Genomic DNA, 19904 nt, shown 5'->3' on the forward strand with positions numbered 1-19904 from the left:
GACGCCAAACGACTCATGCATTCTAAAAATAGCAAAAAAGCTGGTGGCGCTATCTGTTGGTGGGATACCCCAACCAGTTGAGCTTCATCGCTTGGAGGAGAGCTTTCTCATTTCCTCTGTACTGTTGTATGGTTTCGCATTGAAGTTATGCATCGCTAGAACTAGAACGGCGATACGATTGTTTAAATACTAAACTCCAACGGAAACCACCAGCACTGAAGCAAGTGAGATTTGAGCAATGGTCATTGGTGTTGATACCCACGTATCAATCCACACGACCATTTATATAGATTTTTGCTCAGAAAGTTAGAAGGCTATTTAGGTCATAATAAAATGCAACTTGTCGAAACACATTGCAAGAAAAGGATAGCAATATAATGATGAGTTGTAATACGCCATCTATTGATCAAACCAATGAAGCTGTGGAGCTTTCATTTTTTTTTCTATGGATATTCAATTTTCCAGTCGTTTAAGCTTAATCTGTGGCGCTTGGGTGACCTTTCTTGTACCAAATATCACCAATTTTACGACAAACAATTCACTAACTTAAGAGAAAAATAAATATTTGTAAGCTAATTCGCACCGTACGCTATGACCATCAAACTGTCAATGGCTGCTCTGTTTAAAAGTCGCATCAAAATGGCTGTCAAAACGGGCCAAAAAAAGCAACATAAAATTATTAATTAAAGTGCTTTTTAACATCAGTATTAGGAAAGTAAGAGTGTAAAATTGCTTTAAACATTTTTTTGTACATATTTACATATAAAATAACATTTTCTGATCCGTATTTGCGCTGCCGAAAATAGGAACACAACCTGCCGAAAATAGGAACAAACTGCCGAAAATAGGAGCAAAAGCAATGTTTGCATTTTTACGAATATTTATGAAAAAGGGCTTTGAACCGGCAAATAAAAAATAGTGTAACATATTATGATAGTTTATCAACCAGAATAACATCACTTTCATGAAAAATAATAAAAAATGTTTATTTGTGAGCAGTTTTTGTGAAACTGCTGCACTAGCGTGCCGAAAACTGGTACAGTTACCCTATCGCTGCAAATGTTCGCTGTACGTTTGAACAGCTGTCTCATTTATGCGCACGGTTAAGGCGCCCGCCGGTTAATTCGCCCCCGGATAATCGACGTTCTACTGTATTCAACATAACCGTGGTGGGAAGTTGCTGTGTCAAGTTCAAACGTCAACCGCCGGTCGATTGCGCTACCTGCCCTTTTCTAATTTCAACATTTGATTTTCACCACATTCTCTCAATTCGGCCATTTTCTCTCCTACTTCCTGCCGACGCGGACGAAAATTTCAGGGCGCTTGCCCTTTTCGGTGTCGCTCGCTGTTGGCTAGTTAAGATGTAGTTCAAGTGATTACACTATTCGCACCTGAATAAAACTCTCTGCGTGGTAAGTACCGCGGAATGATCACGAGCGCATTTGTTGTGGGTTAAAATGCGCTTTCCGAACCCTCCGAAACTAGAGCCAGATGGTGGTGTGATGCGGGACACCATAACCTCAAAGTAGTCTCGAATGTAAAAATGCCTTCTTTCGACCCTCCCTTTTTGCAGGAGTTGCCTTCCGTGCTGCGCGCATTAAGCATTAACGTAGCGAAGATTCGCACAGAGACAGAGAGATAGAAATTGTTGGATAGTTGGAATTAAGGCACCCTTCCGGAGATGTATCTGTACAACTTCATTCTGCAACGTGCCACGGGCATCACGCACGCGGTGCACGGAAGCTTCGCCGGCACCAAGTTGCAGGAAATTTTGCTTGCCAAGGGCAAAGGCCTGGAGCTGGTTCGTCCGGATCCGAACACGGGCAAAGTGCACACGCTGCTGCAGACGGAAGTGTTTGGCGTTGTGCGTTCGCTCATGTCCTTCCGGCTGACGGGCGGGTCGAAAGGTAGGTTAGATTCTTCTTCTTCTTCCTTTGTTTTCTTGTTCTGTCGTTCGCTCCGAAGCGCCGACTAGATCACAGACGCACGCATCATATCGAGACGATTCAAAGCTTCGATCGTGCTTTTGGGGTACACATGTGAGGTTATGTGTGTGCCGCTGTAGGAGGTTAGGTATGGCGTATCTTGCTTCGGGTGCACGTTGGAAGGTCGGAACCGGCCTGTAGTAGTGTGCAAGAAAACTTATTTTACGCCTATAGCAAGCTTAAAACGGACGCAAGTCGCTTTTGAGGATTTGTATTAATCGTACCTTGAATTGAAATTTGCGCTCACACCATCTTGTTGCACTCTCCATTTTTTGACACTCATTCAGATCGATGATCGCATCTTAACCTTTGTTTCTCTTGTTCCCCCAGATTATGCCGTAATTGGTTCGGATTCGGGTCGCATCGTGATCCTCGAGTACAACCCGGCAAAGAATCAGCTCGAAAAGGTTCACCAGGAGACGTTCGGCAAATCGGGATGCCGGCGTATCGTGCCCGGCCAATATTTGGCCATCGATCCCAAGGGTCGTGCGGTGATGATCGGAGCGGTCGAAAAGCAAAAGCTGGTCTACATTCTGAACCGCGATTCCGAGGCCCGGCTCACCATCTCCTCGCCGCTGGAGGCGCACAAATCGAACACCCTCACCTACCACATGGTGGGCGTGGACGTTGGCTTCGAGAATCCCATGTTCGCCTGTCTGGAGATCGACTACGAGGAAGCGGACACCGATCCAACCGGTGAGGCGGCCACCAAGACACAGCAAACGCTCACCTTCTACGAGCTGGATCTGGGCCTGAACCATGTGGTGCGCAAGTACTCGGAGCCGCTGGAGGAGCACGCCAACTTCCTCATTTCCGTCCCGGGAGGGAACGATGGGCCGTCGGGTGTGTTGATCTGCTCGGAAAACTATCTGACGTACAAGAATCTGGGCGACCAGCACGACATTCGCTGTCCGATTCCGCGCCGTCGTAACGATCTGGACGATCCGGAGCGTGGCATGATCTTCATCTGCTCTGCCACGCACCGTACCAAGTCGATGTACTTCTTCCTGGTGCAGACGGAGCAGGGTGACATCTTCAAGGTGACGCTCGAAACCGACGATGATGTGGTGTCGGAGATTAAGCTGAAATACTTCGACACGGTTCCACCTGCGACGGCCATGTGCGTGCTGAAGACGGGCTTTCTGTTTGTGGCGTGCGAATTCGGCAACCATTATCTGTACCAGATCGCACATTTGGGCGATGACGATGATGAGCCAGAGTTCAGTTCGGCCATGCCGCTCGAGGAGGGCGATACGTTCTTCTTCGCCCCGAGACAGCTGAAGAATCTGGTGATGGTGGACGACATTCCGTCGTACGCACCGATCCTTGGCTGTCAGGTGGCAGACTTGGCAAACGAGGACACACCGCAACTGTACCTGGCTTGTGGCCGGGGTCCACGGTCATCGATACGTGTGCTTCGCCACGGGCTGGAAGTGTCGGAGATGGCCGTATCGGAGCTGCCCGGCAACCCGAACGCTGTGTGGACCGTCAAGAAGAGAATTGATGGTAAGTGGCGGTTGCATGGTTGCGATAGCATTTGTTCTTCGTACTTTTGTGATGCTTAGTAGGCTGAAAAGAGGACATGAAGACGTGTTCATCGACGTGTCGATTTTGATAAATTAAATCCAGTTTAATGTTACTTCACGACATTCATGCACTCTTTTCTCGCTCATAGATTTTACCTATTAAGTAAAGTAATATCAGGTAATAATTCCAAAAGCTGGTGTTCGTCGATAAGATTCTTACGAGTAACCTAATGGCGAGGCATTTCCTTCGAATTATCCTTCTAAAGAACTATTCTTTTCAACTGCTATTATTACCATTGGGAGGATGTCCGCCAAGCCCTTAGGTTGCCTGTATACATTTTCCAAACCATGAGTAGAAATTGCAATCACAAACACCAGTTTTCCTCTCATTTGCAGGCATTGTGTGAGAGAGAGAAGTGTGTGTTGGAAAAGTGATCAAGTGACACAAACACACTCTCTAGAAAGACCGTTGGCCAGTAGGTAAGAAAAGCGATGATTTTATGATAGGAACTATTATCACGTTACTACAACCGTACCAAATGAAAGATTGAAGAACAGTTAGGCAACATTTTTACTCTCTAGCACGATTAAAACCCGTGCCCCATTCACACATACACACAGTATGTGTGTGTGTGTGTGTATTCTAATTTGGATGATTTTTTACTGAAAGATCCTGGTGGATTGTTGTGTATTTTTGCCTTCTTGCAGACGAGTTCGATGCGTACATCATCGTGTCGTTCGTGAACGCTACGCTTGTGCTGAGCATTGGCGACACGGTCGAGGAAGTGACAGACAGTGGCTTCCTCGGCACGACACCGACACTCTGTTGCAGTGCGCTCGGCGATGACGCTCTGGTGCAGGTCTACCCGGACGGCATCCGGCACATCCGGGCGGATAAGCGAGTGAACGAATGGAAGGCCCCGGGCAAGAAGACGATCATGAAGTGTGCCGTCAACCAGCGGCAGGTCGTGATTGCCCTTTCCGGCGGCGAGCTCGTGTACTTCGAAATGGACCCGGTAAGCATCGTTATTTTATATTTGAAAATAATTTACTGGAAATGCTTTTTGTGATGATCTAATTGAACCTGAATTGTTTTGAAGAATCAAAATTCAATGTGTCCTGCAGTGCTGATTTATTTTGCAAGCATTATCCAAAATACATGCTTATGAGTATCTTTCCTCCTACAATGAATGGTTTGTTTCTCCTTCCAGACCGGCCAACTGAACGAGTACACGGAGCGTAAGAAAATGCCGAGCGAGGTCATGTGTATGGCGCTCGGATCGGTCCCGAGCGGCGAACAGCGATCTTGGTTTTTAGCTGTCGGTTTGGCCGATAACACCGTACGCATCATATCGCTCGATCCAACCGATTGTCTGTCGCCCCGCTCCATGCAGGCACTGCCCTCGGCAGCCGAGTCGCTGTGCATTGTGGAAATGGGCACGGTGGAAACATCCTCCGAAGACGACGGAGTCACCATCACGACCGGCTGCATCTATCTGAACATTGGACTGACGAACGGTGTGCTGCTACGGACCGTACTCGACCCCGTGTCGGGCGATCTGGCCGACACTCGCACGCGCTACCTCGGTTCCCGGCCGGTCAAGCTGTTCCGCATTCAGATGCAGGGCTCGGAAGCCGTCCTGGCCATGTCGAGCCGGTCCTGGCTGAGCTACTACTACCAGAACCGGTTCCACCTGACGCCGCTGTCGTACGAAACGCTCGAGTACGCGTCCGGCTTTTCCAGCGAGCAGTGCTCGGAAGGTATCGTAGCCATCTCGACGAACACGCTGCGCATTCTGGCCCTCGAAAAGCTCGGGGCCGTGTTCAACCAGATCACCTTCCCGCTGGAGTACACCCCGAAACGGTTCGCCATCCATCAGGAGACGGGCAAGCTGATCATTAGCGAAACCGACCACAACGCGTACACGGAGGAAACGAAAACCGTGCGCAAGAAGCAAATGGCGGACGAGATGCGTGAGGCGGCGGGTGAGGATGAGCAGGAGCTGGCGAACGAGATGGCGGACGCGTTTATCAACGAGGTGCTGCCGGAGGATGTATTCTCCTCGCCGAAGGCGGGCACGGGCATGTGGGCGTCGCAGATCCGCGTGATGGACCCGATCAACGGCCACACATACTCAAAGGTACAGCTGGCCCAGAACGAGGCGGTCCTGTCGCTCGCCCTCGTGCGGTTCGCCGTCGACCAGAAGTGGTACGTGGTGGCGGGCGTCGCGAAAGACCTGCAGATCAACCCGAAAATCAGCGGCGGCGGCTTTATCGACGTGTACAAGGTCGACAGCCAGACGCATCAGCTCGAGCACATGCATCGCACGGAGATCGACGACGCGCCGGGAGCGCTGTGCCCGTTCCAGGGCCGGCTGCTGGCCGGCATCGGCAAGGTGCTGCGCATCTACGACCTCGGCAAGAAGAAGCTGCTGCGCAAGTGCGAAAACAAACACATTCCCAACCAGATCGTGAACATACAGGGCATGGGACAGCGTGTGTACGTGTCGGACGTGCAGGAGTCGGTGTACTGCATCAAGTACAAGCGGGCCGAGAACCAGCTGATCATCTTCGCCGACGACACGCACCCGCGTTGGATCACTTCGGCCAGCCTGCTCGATTACGATACGGTCGCGACCGGCGACAAGTTCGGCAACATTGCGATCCTCCGCCTGCCCCATTCCGTGTCGGACGATGTGGACGAGGATCCGACCGGCAACAAGGCGCTGTGGGACCGTGGGCTGCTGAACGGAGCGTCCCAGAAGGCAGAAAACATTTGCACCTTCCATCTGGGGGAGATCGTGATGTCGCTGCAGAAGGCAACGCTCATTCCGGGCGGCTCGGAATCGCTCATCTATGCCACGATGAGCGGTACGGTCGGGGCGCTGGTGCCGTTCACCAGCCGGGAGGATTATGACTTTTTCCAGCATCTGGAAATGCACATGCGAAACGAAAATCCGCCACTGTGTGGGCGCGACCATCTGAGCTACCGCAGCTACTACTACCCGGTAAAGAACGTGATGGATGGGGATCTGTGCGAACAGTTTACCTCGCTCGATCCGGCCAAGCAGAAAAGCATCGCCTCGGACCTGGGCCGCACGCCCAGCGAGGTGGCGAAGAAGCTGGAGGATATTCGCACGCGGTACGCGTTCTAAACCAACACAGGGAGAAGGATCGGAGTGGGGCTTCACTGCCACACTTCCTTTTTTTCGTTCCTCAATTTTCTGTGTTGGCGCGCCACGGTGCAGATTTTTCTATAAAGGTAAGCATCGCAATTTGCCTTTTTGATTAAATGCGATTTTATATGATGAATTTACTGATCATGACCTTTGGACACCAATGAATATGTCTTTGATTATGTCTACGTACCTTACTGACGCCATACAAAACAAGCCTTAATTAATAAATAATCTGTTTAAGGCGTTTAGTTAATAGTGTTTTTTTTATGTCTGCTTTCAGATCATTCCGGATCATTTGGCGAGCGTATTTATCTCTAGAAAACTAAGATGGTAAGTGTTGGAATTACTTAGAAATTACTGTGCATGTATCTCGGATTATCCGGAATGATGATCGGGGAAAAAGACCTTTGGACACATAAGAAACTATTTTGGTTAGAATATTCCTTGTATAGACACTGAGCGCTTCATTCTAACAAGTTCTTTAGTTCATTGCTTGTTTTGCTTTCGCTAATTTGTATTCATTTCTTCAATCTCTATTTATAGTGAAAGTGCTTCATTTCTCAACTATATTCGCCATAACGTTTTCGGGTGTGTGCGGTTCTGCAGTATTGATCCCATCAACATGGCGTTTTTTTTTGTATAAACCGACTGATCCAATTTTACATAAAGTGGTAAGTTTTTACAATTCATTTATTGTTCTTAGGTATTATTTGAGTTCAATCGTTGAAGAAAATGAAATGATGATCCTACATGATAGCAAGATAGACTAATGAATTACATTGATCGAAACTAATGTACAACTGACTATTTAAAAACAACAGTTGTTACAAATGGTCCGAAAAATCGTGTGTTACTAAAACATGTTCAATTCTTTCTTCCTGATGCCATTGCAGCTTCTTTATCTATCCGATGTTGTTGTCCGCGGTGGTGGTTGGAGCGTCATGTAAACATCATCCCATCTTAACTGCTCTCATGGTATGTATTCTTCATTCTTTTTTATAACATCACAGAACAATTATTGAAACGCTTTGGTTCTTTTACGTGATGGTTGAATTTAATATACTCGGACTCCTTAATATGCTCTAAGGAGAGATGAAAATAACTTTTTCTGCTGATAATTCAAAGAAATGCAAACGTTTCAATATACAATCGATGTGCTCTTTCCCTGATCTATTTGATTGAATACCTGTAAAAGATTTAATTCCCGTTTTATTACTTTTTCTCCTAGGTTTACAACTTTCCTCGATACAAACCGGTTCTCATGCTCTGTACGAAAAGGTTAGTATACAGTACTTCAAGAAAAGATTTATCTATGCTTCTACAGTAGGTGACCGCTAACTAAGAGGTTGAATTTGTGAGAAAAATCCACATTTGCTATGAAGATTCCGGATGTTTCATGTTTTGACATTATGTTTCTCAACTGTGAATCACTCCAGTTAAATACTGCGAACTTATTGTTAAAAAAAACTCCAGTAAAACACATCCAGTTAGCGGTCACCTACTGTACTAAGCTTCCACCTAATCCCCAACATATGATGATTCAGATTAAGTCATGACCTTTGGACACCTCAAAGAACAAATCTTTGGTTACTTCATAAGATCGTACTGACCGCAAAATAAACATATTCCTAACTAATTGTGTTTTTCTCGCATTATAGTCTAATCATGATGTTATTTTTATATCTTTCTGTAGTGCATGTACAACATGAGTCATGAATAAATAAGGCTGCGCAGCTGCACAGGAGTCCTTCTGAAGGTGTGTATCATCAATGTTTAATAATTCATTATTCTCAACACCCATAATTACGTCTTTTGCAATAGGATAATTTTTCTTCCACATTCACTAGAAGCAATAGACATTAGTTAACCCCACCCGCTATACCCCCCCCCCCTTCAACATCAAACACAATGATGATTCAGATTAAGTCATGACCTTTGGACACCTCAAAGAATAAATCTTTGGTTACCTCATCAAATCGTACTGAAACAAAACAAAAATTGTTCCATCCTACCCCTTAGTCCTTAGTTGATGCAATATTATAACATAAAAATTAAAACTTCAATTCTCTTTACTAATATTTCAGAGTGGGCGCAATACTTTCCCTGTGCAAGGTATAAGTAACAGACGTAAAACATCATCTTTCAATAGGTGAGTTTCATTAGATAAGCAAATAACATTGTGTAGTAAAAACTAGAGAATCTTTTCATATGATGATTTTTACTGCAAGATAGACAATGAATTTTCCATTGATTATTTTAATTCAACTGAACATTTTCTGTTGAAACTTGTACTATGTATGCAGCTTGTGTTCACTATGACTAATAAATGGCTTATTCTCCTCTATTTGTTTATTTCCACAGATGGACGCAATACTTTTCTAAGCATGCTTAACTGTTGTAAAAAAAACTATCTTTCAATAGGTGAGTTTCATTTAATCAATAATATCGTGTTTGTAAGCTATGGTTTTCCTAGTCATTTGATGATTTTTACTGCAAGATAGACAATGAATTTTCCATTGATTATTTTAATTCGACTGAACTTTTTCTGTTGAAACTATATTGCACTATTATATGCAGCTTGTGTTCTCTGTGACTAATAAATGGTTTATTCACTTCTATTTTCATGACGACACAATGGCAGCAGCCTTTCCAGAATCTTCTACAATTTGAGGCACACAATTTTCTTCTCTTAATCAATAAATGGTAAGCATTTCTTGTGCGAAATATACTACGTATTAGGTTCTCTTGAAAAAAATGTAAAATGATAGTTTGACTGCAGACGTTTCCTCATTTAATGTTTTATTTGGGAGTGTTAACAATTTACAGTCAACGGAAAAGAAATTATTTAACATGATGTTCATTTAATATACGCTAATACAGCCAATTTTATGCTCTGGCATTAGGATGATTATGCATTATTATCTACTGATTAATTCGAAAAACTAACAATTGGTTGTTATAATTCGTTTAAACTATTACTAAATACAAACTCTCATTTCTCTTATTTCACAGTATTGCATGATGATATTCTAACATCATCCCCTCCTAGATGAAGCGACCAATTCGAGGTAAGTCTTTTTCTGTTTCACCTTCATCGTCGATAATAAAACAAAAACCTTAAGTTCAGAGAAACAAATTCAAATGATGCTTTGTTTAATATACGCTAATATAGCCATTAGAAAATGGCGAATGATTAAGCAATTTAACACTGATGATCTGCTGTAACTTATGTTTCATGTTAGTTGTAAAGGCAATTCCAATAACAACGTTATTTTTTACTTTTCAATTAAACAGTTACATATTTTCCTCCCCTCGAATGGCAAGAGACCACCTTGGTTACCTTCCAACAACATCCGCCAAATTGGTAAGTTTTCCTGATCTTTCAGTGAAATCCGAGTATCCAAACCCCCACACTCAGCCCTTTTCTTAAATGATGACAACAATTAAGTTCGGACTAATGAACTCTTGTAATGATATTTCTATTTAAACTGAATTTCTTTGGATAGTTTGGAGCTTGCTCAGCCACAAATAGAATAGAAGCTACGGATTACTAATTTTCTTTCTTTCATTTTCATGTTGCAGGCCAGCCAGCAATCGAACCTGTGAACCAAACAAATATAGATGGAGTTCAATGTAGTTTTTATCTGTAAACCAATAAATAAAATAAATTAACTTGCACTACAGGCGTGATATAATGCCGTGGTGTGATATATTAATTTTATGCGTTGATTTTTCACTTGAATTTGAGTTGAGAAAAAAACAGACACTATGTAATTTTCGTTTAAATTAGCAAGAAAAGGATAAGAGAATGAGTATTATTTATTTCTTTTTTTATTGAAAACTAAACTTTGAACCATCTTTTTCCGTTTCGATAACTTAGTTATTTCACAATTGAATAACAGTATGCTACAACATTGCTCGGCAGCATTTCTTATTTCTCGTCCCTTTGGTTTTACACTTTCATTCTGCATACAGTATTTACTGAGTTGCCGTGTGCACGAAACTTGCCCTTGTTGCGTTCTCTGTATTACTTTCTTTGCTTAACGGCTACGTATTTTCCCCTTTTGAACATATTCTTCACCCCGTTCGTTGTTCTCAGGTGATGAGAAAGATTGCGCACTTCTGGGGAAGCTGGACAAACTATAATTCTTTTATGATTATCCAATTCTTGTTGTCAGACGATCTATGGTGATTGCTTGCAAATTATTTCCTTTAGCTAATTAATTTCGCATTTTTCAATTTTGACTCGTTGTACAGTGTAAAGGAGCACAATCTGAACGCGTAATAGAATTTAATTTAAAATTCATTCATACAACCAGTGGACTTTTTCGTCCGTATTCGACAGAACTTTTTATATCCAGATTTTTTTTTGCATCATTTAACAAGCCTTAGAGACTTTACTTAGTTTAAGCTTCACCATTTGGCCAGCAAATTGAAGTAAAACACTGCTCCCTCCAAGCCACATGTCAACTTATTCTTTACACTCGATTAATAAACATACACATGCTTGTAGCTGAAATCAACGACGATTCGTTCCGTTTAGTTTTATTCGCATCAATTCTCTATCCACGAACCTCCATTCTGAGCAAAATATTACCTCAAAATAAAGAAACTCGTGTTCTCTTTTTATTTCCCCTTTTCCACTTTTCACTCTTAGCTTTCCGCCAACACTACACAACATTTCGGTGCACACGACGCAGCCGTCTCACGATGTGCGCGTGTGGGGTAAATTGTCGTTTGAAATACTACTATTTGGCTCCTTATCTTCTTAAATGCAGCTAAAATTGCTTTTCTCGCTTTATAAGTTCTCTTTTCTTATTCATCCTCCTCATCATGCCCTCTGTCTCTATCTTCCCCAACGTGTTAGGGTGTGAGCCACCTAATCAGCCTTTTCTATTCGATTTTCTCCAGTAGCCGGTTCAATAGTCTAAAAAGCGTCTTTTTTCCTTCTCCAGTCTCGCCCATAGAACGTACCTTTGACCCCATCCCGCCGCCGCCCCATCTCTTACAATAGGTTTTACGAAACAGGTTTTAAATAGACACAGTTCGAGATGTAACGAAGAATTCATAGAAAATAAAAGCGCACTAAAACAACAAGAAAACAGACCTAGAATAAAACGCCAAATGTGTCTATCTCTGCTCTAACGTGTTGCTTTCCGGTTTGTGTTAATAGAAACAAATGCAAACAATTTCTTCAATCCCATATCTTTGCGCCATTTCATGATGTCCGTCCTTTTTGCGATCTTTGATCATGGCTTCCTAGGATCCTTTGGCAAGCATGTCGATATCGCCTGCGCGCGTCCCACTATTACACTACTAAACAAAACCCACACACCATGCACACAACAGACTCCGACCAAAAGCGACATCAACTGCAGCACGATATACGTATAATATCAGTCACAATTAGAGCGCGGACAATTCGTACTCTTCACCAACAATTTCTACAACAATGTTACGTGGTGATTTGCGCTTTTGAGCATTCCAACACTTCAACCATCGGCAACAACAGCGCCTTGCGTCTCTTATTACATTTAACATTCCGACGGTTTCGGAAGGAAAGGATATACTAACACCTAATCTAACAGATAAAAAGGTGGTGCTGCACACGTGCGCTTCGCTTGGCTGATTACTGTTTGATCGTTTCCGCTTCATCGCCACTCACCCCACCACCGTGTTTTTGCAGTTTAGTGGCAGTGTTGTGGTTTTTCTCTTGCTCCGCCAGCACACGTTTAACTTTTTTTTGCCAACATCTCTTCGATCGGAAGCGGATAGTAGTGTAACAACGAGTACAAGGGCAATGGAATACGGAACGCACGCCACCAACGCCACCAACACCACCAACACCACCACCACCAACGACGTTGCGTTCGATTTGAATCATTTCTTCGCTCTCCTATTTCAATGCTCTATAAATGGTCCAGACGCAGACGGACGCCGCCAGGGTGGTCACTATTCGGTGGCTGTACGTGGCGAGCCGATTGCCCTTGTGCACCAGCACTACCGGCGAGGATGCTCCTTCCGGGACGGGGATTTTCATGAGGTTTCGCTGCTTACGCTCCACCTGTGCGGGACAGAGAGATTTAGAAGATCGTTGCAATGGCAATGTACCTGCCACTGAACTCACCTGATACTCGACGCACGGATCGCAGGTCCAGCAGATGGCGTACAGGCTTGTGCAGAACATCGATACGGCGCAAAAGGAAGCACTGTAGATTGTGAGTTTTTCCCGCCAGATGAGACCTGAAGCCCAGAACACAAACCAGAACGTTGGGTTAACATTGGCCACAAAAATGCTTCCGAACTTGAGCTTTCCGCCAGCTACTCTGACCACCACTACTCACTGATTGCTATCGATGCGGTCCCGCTAATCAGGGCGGTTTTGTGCAGACAGTTGCCGACCGCAATCCATCGTTCCGTTTCCTCGCCGAGCCGCGTCGGTTCGATGACGATGAAGCGCACCTTATCGAACAGTGCTTTGTTGAGGTCGGACTGGAACATTTCGTGTGCATTTTCACCTTCGTACACCTCCCGGATCACGCGAACGGTGGGCGATATCAGCTCGCTATAAAGGGCAGGGTAAGCATTAATGTTGGAGTGTTAAATTGGATAAATAAAACTGCAAAGCTGTTATTAAATAATACATTTTTAACATGTAAATAATGGATTGAAATTAACACCAAACCCTTAATGTGTTACTGAAAATGTTGCATTTCCGTACTACGCTTAGATGGTGAACAATAATAGCCACTCACTCGATGGGACTTAACCGTTTCGGTTCGACCGAAAGCTCGGACATGTTACGCTGGCACTAACACGTCGGCTCGCTGTCGTACTTTTCCTGTATTGAGCTGAGCGTTTCCTTATTTTCCAACCGGCTAAAGTTACAGGCTTCTGTAAACTTTCCGCTCTGCTCCTTCTAATGAACCTGGCAAGGAAGCCACCACTCGGCGCTGTTGTAGAAGGATTGTATGAATGAACTGCACACTGTCGGCACGGTTTGCTGTTGCAGCACTGCGCTATGCCACTGGCAAACTCCTCCGCGAATCGGTCACTATTCTGCACACCGTCTGCTAGCCGTCTTCGACCTTCTCCCTGTTTCCGTGTTGAGCTGCAGCTGCACGCGCAAGATGTGGTGGTGGTGGTGCTGTTGGTTTGCGTTTTGCTTTCGGTGGGTTAGTGCACTAACAAATTAGGTCAAGTTCTGAGTAACGGAACCGTGCAATGTGTTTGTATTTTGGGGGTGGTGGCACATTCAACGTTCAAGGGTACACACATACGATGGCCGATGGTTTGGTGTGGTTTGGCATGCAAAAGGTGAGAAAAAGAGCAACAAAACAATTGTGGTTAGTATGGAGTATTTATGAATGAAAGTTAAGCTGGTTGATGATTTCCCAAAACACAATCATAATAAATAGTAAATCGATTTTCGTAAGTCAATGACCATTTCGCAATAGCGCGAAATAAGAAATTTATATCGATTCGAATTCACCCCACTTAAGGGACTTTTTATCAATTCAACGAACAAGGCAAAATGTGAGATTATTTAAATTAAAATAAAGACAAGTTAAGCATAGCATAACTTCTCAGATATTGCATCTAACCAAAATGAAGACATTATTCGCTGGACCGATGCCGGCATGGGCGAAAATAGAGCTTAAAAATAGAACCGCATGCAGGTACGGCTCGTAACAAATGAACCAATAAAAATAGCATCCTTCGGTAATTGACAATAATAGAAATTAAAATTGGTTCGTCCTTTTGGAACCATTCACTGCGCTTTTTCTCACAGCACCGTGCTAGTTCCACCAACATATGCAATCGTTATTAAAAACGGGAGAGCCAATGGTTGCATCTCAAGTTCAAGGTCAATCTTCTCATCTGTATAGTTGGTTGGGAGGAGCAGGGGGGTTCAGTGTCCGTATTCACTGGAAGCACGGCCTGTGACCCGGTGTGGATTACGTGTTTTTCTTGCGTACTTTCTTCTGCATTTCCTTCGATAAACGATTTATCTACAAATATGCAGAAAATATGAGTACGGGAAGATGCCACCACTGAGCTTGTCGGGACGGTCTTTTTTCTCCGGAGATCGGTTATGTAAAGGAGGTAGCATTCCCGAGAAAGAAACAGTCCCACACAGGCAAGTCTTCTAGCGGAAGGGAAACGACGGGAAGTAGTGTTGCCACCGGAACGGAAGGTTCGCCCGGCAAAAGACTCGTTTCACCCGCGGGCTGGCGATTGCACGCACATTTACCTTTCACTGCCACTGCTGCTCTCGGTTTCACTGGACATTTTCTATGCATGCACTTGCGTTTTGTCGGCCGGATTGCACACGGTGAACGTTGTTTCTGTCGGATTCTGCACGTATTCTTCCCCTCCCCGTGCTTTTCGAGCGACTAGAATAATCCGAGATATTTTTTATCACACTCTTTCTCGCCCGCTGTCAGTTGAAGTCAGCTGTCAGAACGAAGGTGGATTGAAAATACCAGATAGTGGAAAAGGGCCTTTGGGGGTCGCCATAGTTGAGGGTCTTTACGTCATTTTGAAACCATTAACCATTGGTTTCCGCACACAAATCATAGCAAATAGAACAGATTTCTTGGTTACTACATGCATTTTTATATGATTATTGATGTTATCGAAAAAATGAGAAATATTAACAAAATATTTGATGATTTGTTTAAATCGAAAATTTAAAATCATATGATCAAGAGTTCTATTCTCACTTAAATCGTCCATGTGTCTCGTAGATAATGAGGATTTAATATAAGAATAGGAAATACAAATCATTTCTTTGTTTTTATCCTCAAACCTGTCGAAAACACAATAAATTATACAATAAATTCACGAAATAACACCTTATAACTCATCTTAATCTATGTTTGAATGTCAAATGAGAACTTGCAAAGCCCACCATATATTTTTAAAGTTAGTTTAATCGAAAAAATGTGGTAGAAAAATTAAAAAAGCCGATAAAAAAATGTAAACAAAGTTTGAATTTTGGGGACCTTACGTCATGTGACAAATTGTCAAAATGCTCTTGATTCCACCACCTGATCCTCTAAATGTACCTTGGTGGCCGCCAAAAAGCTCGCCTTGCCCTGTAGGCAGAGTGACCAGAAATAAAATTTACATATGTAGGGATTGAAGGAAAAATCTCATTTTTAAACATTGAACTATAAAACTCAGCCAAATAATCTTATAAATCTAAATCATCCAACGAAAATCTAATGACAGCACGTATGCTGAAATCATATCCGATGGAGCACTGCAGCGGCCCTGAGCGGCCTCGTGGAGCCCCGAAAAAAAGTACTTGCCACCACGTGGAAGAAAATGTGCATCTTAGTCCTTCTTTGGCTTATTATTCCTAGTACAATTTTCAGATCGACACTTCAGAAAGACCTTCATTTGTGTAACCGCTGAACCAAATCTAATCCATTTCCTAATTCTAATCCATATCCTAGATAAAGGATGCATATTCTCGTGAGATGGAACTTTCGTTTTGCGCATTAGCACCATCCTCTGCTTAACACTTCTTTTTAACTGAGTTTCGAGTTTTAACCTACCGAAAGCTACAGATAAAATGTTGGTGCTCCTACCGAAATCTGCCAAAATAATCTGGCCACACTGGGTGGGGGAATTCCTGCTTGACAGTTTCGCACAACAATAACAAGTCATAGCAAACAGTGGATTGGTACGGGCAGCATTCCAGAAAAGAGCAACCCGACAAAAGTCCTCCCATATGGCCTTCCGTGGCCTTCCGTAATTGCTTTGCGGGATGGTGTGTTGCGTTTGAGTGCTTCCGGCTCCCCAGTGCAGGAAGTGTGCCCCATTGCCAGACAGTCTCGCGCTCTATCAACCAACCCCCAGTGCAAACGTACACACTCCATCATCGTCCCGGGATCAGCACGCCCCTGCCGTAGCGCGGAACCCGTTTCAGCATAATTACATCGTCAATCAGGTGGCATTCCTCGGCCGAACGACGACGTGTTGTGCAATCGACTCGAGCTGGTTCCAACCCGCCTAACCGGCGATGTGATGTGGCACCGTTTTTCGGAACTCTCCTCTTCGTCGCTTTAGTTGTACACATACACACCCAGCATCCACAGTACCACAGGGAAGATCGCACGATGGATAAGGTGGAAAAGATATTCTCCATCAAAACGCCCCGCATCAAGCAGAAGGATCTGAAGTGCCGCAACGGGTGCGGATTTTATGGCAACGCGCAATGGAACGGCCTGTGCTCGAAGTGTTATCGCGAGCGGTCCCTCAAGGAACGGCATACGAAGCGTAAGTGTAGGCGGTGGAGGAGGAGAAAAAGGAAGGCGGCTGGAGATTGCAGCCGACCGCGGTTCCACGGAAGGCGGTTATCGGGGGAAAGCGCACATGCAGAAGCGTGTACTACGCTTATACGTGTGTGTGTGTTTGCATGCTCCGGAAGAGCATGCGATAGAGGGGGATTTTGACGATGAGTGTATGGCACATTATCTTGTTTTTTTTTTCTTCTTTCTGCAGCATTTCGACTGTCCAAGAGTGATCAGCAGCAAAAGTCCGGCGCGGATCAGGCGTCCGCTTCCCATAGTCAGTCGGTGCCGCAACAACAACAGCAACACTCCCACCAACAGCAATCGTTGCACTCGAAATTGATCCCGAAGCTATCGGGTGAGCGGGACGAGAAGAAGAAAAAGTTGAATTTGATAGACTTTATTAAAAAATCGACCCCCGGGAGAGGTAATTTAAGCTTTACATAAGTCCCAGTTGCAATCGCTATTCTAAACGACCGAATGCCACCCCCCCCCCCCCCAGATTCAGAAAAATCGCGCCATCACAGCAGGCAACCGATCGAGAAGCTCGAGCAGGAGTACGTGGACGCGCTGAAGGCACTCAAGATCGAGGAGGCGGCCAAACAGGAGCTGAAATACTTCATACACATGCTCGACCAGCAGATACGCAAAAAGTATGCGGCGGTCAGCGTGGACGAGCTGTCCGAGCTGGTGCAGAACGGGTACAGCAAGTTCCGCGACTACATGCATATGGAAAACTCCAAGTTTGCCGGCGCGACGGAGGAAATGCGCGAGCAGGTGCTCGACTTTTTCGAGCGCTGCATCATGACGAAGAACCACAAGTATCTGTTCTCGCCGCCGTCCACCGACGACGAGGACAACGATTCGTACATTCACAAGCGCATCCGGCAGCTGAACTGGATCACGGCCGAGCATCTGATGTGCAGCATCGACGAGGTGAACTCGGAGGTGCGGGAGCTCGCGTACACCGCCATCACCGAGCTGGCATCGGTGGATTCGTTCCTGTCGCCGCAGGAAAAGCTCGACTGCATCGTGCGCTGCTGCCGGCATATCTTTAGCTTCCTGAAGAAATCGGTCCAAGGGCCGGCCAGTGCGGACGACTTTCTGCCGGCGCTGATCTTCGTGGTGCTGAAATCGAACCCGGTGCGACTGCACAGCAATATTAACTTTATTACTCGGTTCAGCAACGCTTCGCGGCTGATGAGTGGCGAGGGCGGCTACTGTTTCACCAATTTGGTACGTTTTCGCTGGGAGGGAAGTGTGGCTTATTGCTCAATGTGTTGCCATTTGTTGCCATTCCATTCTTGCAGTGTTGTGCAATTTCGTTCATCGAGAACATTTCGGCCGAGTCGCTCTCGTTGACGCAGGCCGAGTTTGATAGTTTCATGTCGGGCGAGCACGAGGGCACGTCGGCGTGGGAAAGTGCACTGATCGCATGCGAAAGCTTGCACCAGATATCGGAAAACATGAAGGTGATGAAAACGATTGCGGCGAAAAAGGAGGTGCTGTATAGCGGAATCATTGCGCTGAACGAAGAGATTGACACTTTTGGGGTAAGCAACGTTTTAGTATGATTTTCCCTTGTCCACATCCATTTCGTAAACAAACGGATTCTTCCATTTTGTAGCAAGAGATTCGACAAACGGTAGCGGAGGTGCTTGACCGCACGCCGCTCGTGCTATTGCCCTGCAAAACGCCGGCTCGCGTTGTGGCCATGCGACAGCAGTACCTGTCGTCCTCGGTCGGAGCCGGCTACGTTGACCCTGACTCGGTACAGCCCGCGCTCGGTGGCGGCCATTTTACCTCAAACTTGGTAGCAGCCAACAAAACGGTCAACATTGAAGCTGCCAGCAGCAAACCAAAGACGGTGGTGGTCGGTACCGCATCCAACCATCAGCCTCCGGCGTCCGGTAGCAGCGCGGCCGGCGAGGTAGAACAGCTGGTGCAAAGTCTGTCCAACACGCTGACGACGCCGCTGGTGTCGGTCGATGCTGGGCCGTCGGAAACGGTCGCCCCATCGTCACCGTTCTACGGTACGATGAGTGCGAGCAATTCGGCCGACCTGCTGTCGGCCTCGCCCTCGTTTGACTACAACAACATCTTCGATGCGCAATCGCTGGACGGGCTGGCCACGCCGGACGATCTGGCGACGGATTTCATCCGCGGCATACGCAACATCAACTACGACTTTGACTTTTCCGACCACAGCGGGGAGAACAGCACGGCGGAGGACTTTGACCCGCGGGCCACGTTTAAACCGGTCCCGGCCGTACCGACGGAACCGACGAAACCGCCGATCACACCGTTCGATCTGGAAGAGTTTGATCCGCTTCTGCAGAAGGACGGGGCCGGATCGACTGGTCAGCGTCCGGCGGAACCGTTGCTGCCGCTACCGTTACAGCCATCGACGGTAGTGGCGAGTGGGGGTGCCGGTACCGGCGGTGGCAGTCTGCTGGATGATTCTCCCGGTTCGCTGATGCTGGAGTCACCGCTGAAACCGACCGTCGCCGACTTTCATGGGTTATCGCTGCACGGGTGCAACATTCCGACGATAACGTGCGCGACCGGCGTTTTACATCCTCCACCGGCTGGCGGTGGTGGGAGCGGTGGGAGTGGACAGAATGGGCCAAAGGCTACGTCGAGCGGTCGGAACGCTAACAATGACACTAGCTTAATCTAAACCGGTGCAAACGAAGGGGACGTTGGCGTTGATAGTGACTTGTTATTGTATATTGTTTGCAACAGTGCGGGAGCACAGTGGACGGTTAAGATAAAAATGGAACAAAAATTGTTTGTTATTTGTTTAGTACAAGAAGAAGAAGGAGAATAAAAAAATAAACACACTTATTTGCTAATTCAATCGAACTTTGCCCTTGCATCAGAATTCTTTACGAATGTAATGTACGTATC

General features: G+C 45.6%; 3 protein-coding genes across 9 annotated transcripts; 2 read left to right on the plus strand and 1 right to left on the minus strand.

Annotated features, from left to right (window-relative positions):
- The first annotated feature begins 1270 nt into the window (after positions 1–1270).
- Positions 1271–10406, plus strand: LOC121592198 (splicing factor 3B subunit 3). 5 transcript variants are annotated; one of them, XM_041913585.1, is made up of 16 exons: positions 1271–1412; positions 1574–1907; positions 2316–3491; positions 4220–4527; positions 4723–6773; positions 6971–7020; positions 7234–7361; positions 7584–7665; positions 7919–7968; positions 8384–8446; positions 8775–8839; positions 9052–9111; positions 9332–9393; positions 9703–9758; positions 9985–10054; positions 10273–10406. In XM_041913585.1, the coding sequence occupies exons 2-5, from the start codon at positions 1682–1684 to the stop codon at positions 6664–6666; spliced, it is 3654 nt and encodes a 1217-aa protein (XP_041769519.1). In that variant the 5' UTR covers positions 1271–1412; positions 1574–1681; the 3' UTR covers positions 6667–6773; positions 6971–7020; positions 7234–7361; positions 7584–7665; positions 7919–7968; positions 8384–8446; positions 8775–8839; positions 9052–9111; positions 9332–9393; positions 9703–9758; positions 9985–10054; positions 10273–10406. The 5 variants fall into 5 exon arrangements, with proteins under 5 accessions (XP_041769519.1, XP_041769520.1, XP_041769521.1 ...); XM_041913586.1 differs by having other exon boundaries at positions 9335–9393; XM_041913587.1 differs by lacking the exon at positions 9052–9111.
- Positions 10407–11508: 1102 nt separating this feature from the next.
- Positions 11509–15161, minus strand: LOC121591680 (transmembrane protein 11 homolog, mitochondrial). Of its 3 annotated transcripts, XM_041912448.1 has the most exons (6): positions 14945–15159; positions 14670–14702; positions 13446–13894; positions 13035–13255; positions 12818–12933; positions 11509–12754 (listed from the first exon to the last, which is right to left on the minus strand). In XM_041912448.1, exons 3-6 carry the CDS (start codon positions 13487–13489, stop codon positions 12587–12589), a joined length of 549 nt encoding a protein of 182 aa, XP_041768382.1. In that variant the 5' UTR covers positions 13490–13894; positions 14670–14702; positions 14945–15159; the 3' UTR covers positions 11509–12586. The 3 variants fall into 3 exon arrangements, with proteins under 3 accessions (XP_041768382.1, XP_041768381.1, XP_041768383.1); XM_041912447.1 differs by lacking the exon at positions 14670–14702; XM_041912449.1 differs by lacking the exons at positions 13446–13894; positions 14670–14702 and having other exon boundaries at positions 14945–15161.
- A 1181-nt stretch (positions 15162–16342) lies between these two features.
- Positions 16343–19859, plus strand: LOC121591676 (rab5 GDP/GTP exchange factor). The gene is made up of 5 exons (XM_041912440.1): positions 16343–16980; positions 17206–17421; positions 17497–18230; positions 18305–18547; positions 18622–19859. The coding sequence occupies exons 1-5, from the start codon at positions 16821–16823 to the stop codon at positions 19672–19674; spliced, it is 2406 nt and encodes an 801-aa protein (XP_041768374.1). The 5' UTR covers positions 16343–16820; the 3' UTR covers positions 19675–19859.
- Positions 19860–19904: the final 45 nt, after the last annotated feature.

Source organism: Anopheles merus, chromosome 2L, assembly GCF_017562075.2.
Source record: "Anopheles merus strain MAF chromosome 2L, AmerM5.1, whole genome shotgun sequence".
Classification (NCBI taxonomy): domain Eukaryota; kingdom Metazoa; phylum Arthropoda; class Insecta; order Diptera; family Culicidae; genus Anopheles; species Anopheles merus.

Bases quoted from the DNA above. Each gene is read 5' to 3' on its own strand.
- LOC121592198 (XM_041913585.1), top strand. From the start codon at position 1,682: ATGTATCTGTACAACTTCATTCTGCAACGTGCCACGGGCATCACGCAC. The intron at 1,908-2,315 runs GTAGGTTAGATT...TTGTTCCCCCAG, and splicing joins GCTGACGGGCGGGTCGAAAG to ATTATGCCGTAATTGGTTCG. The intron at 4,528-4,722 runs GTAAGCATCGTT...TTCTCCTTCCAG, and splicing joins TGTACTTCGAAATGGACCCG to ACCGGCCAACTGAACGAGTA.
- LOC121591680 (XM_041912447.1), bottom strand. From the start codon at position 13,489: ATGTCCGAGCTTTCGGTCGAACCGAAACGGTTAAGTCCCATCGA. The intron at 13,256-13,445 runs GTGAGTGGCTAT...TGCCCTTTATAG, and splicing joins AAACGGTTAAGTCCCATCGA to CGAGCTGATATCGCCCACCG. The intron at 12,755-12,817 runs GTGAGTTCAGTG...TGTCCCGCACAG, and splicing joins ATCCGTGCGTCGAGTATCAG to GTGGAGCGTAAGCAGCGAAA.
- LOC121591676 (XM_041912440.1), top strand. From the start codon at position 16,821: ATGGATAAGGTGGAAAAGATATTCTCCATCAAAACGCCCCGCATCAAG. The intron at 17,422-17,496 runs GTAATTTAAGCT...CCCCCCCCCCAG, and splicing joins AAAATCGACCCCCGGGAGAG to ATTCAGAAAAATCGCGCCAT. The intron at 18,231-18,304 runs GTACGTTTTCGC...CCATTCTTGCAG, and splicing joins GCTACTGTTTCACCAATTTG to TGTTGTGCAATTTCGTTCAT.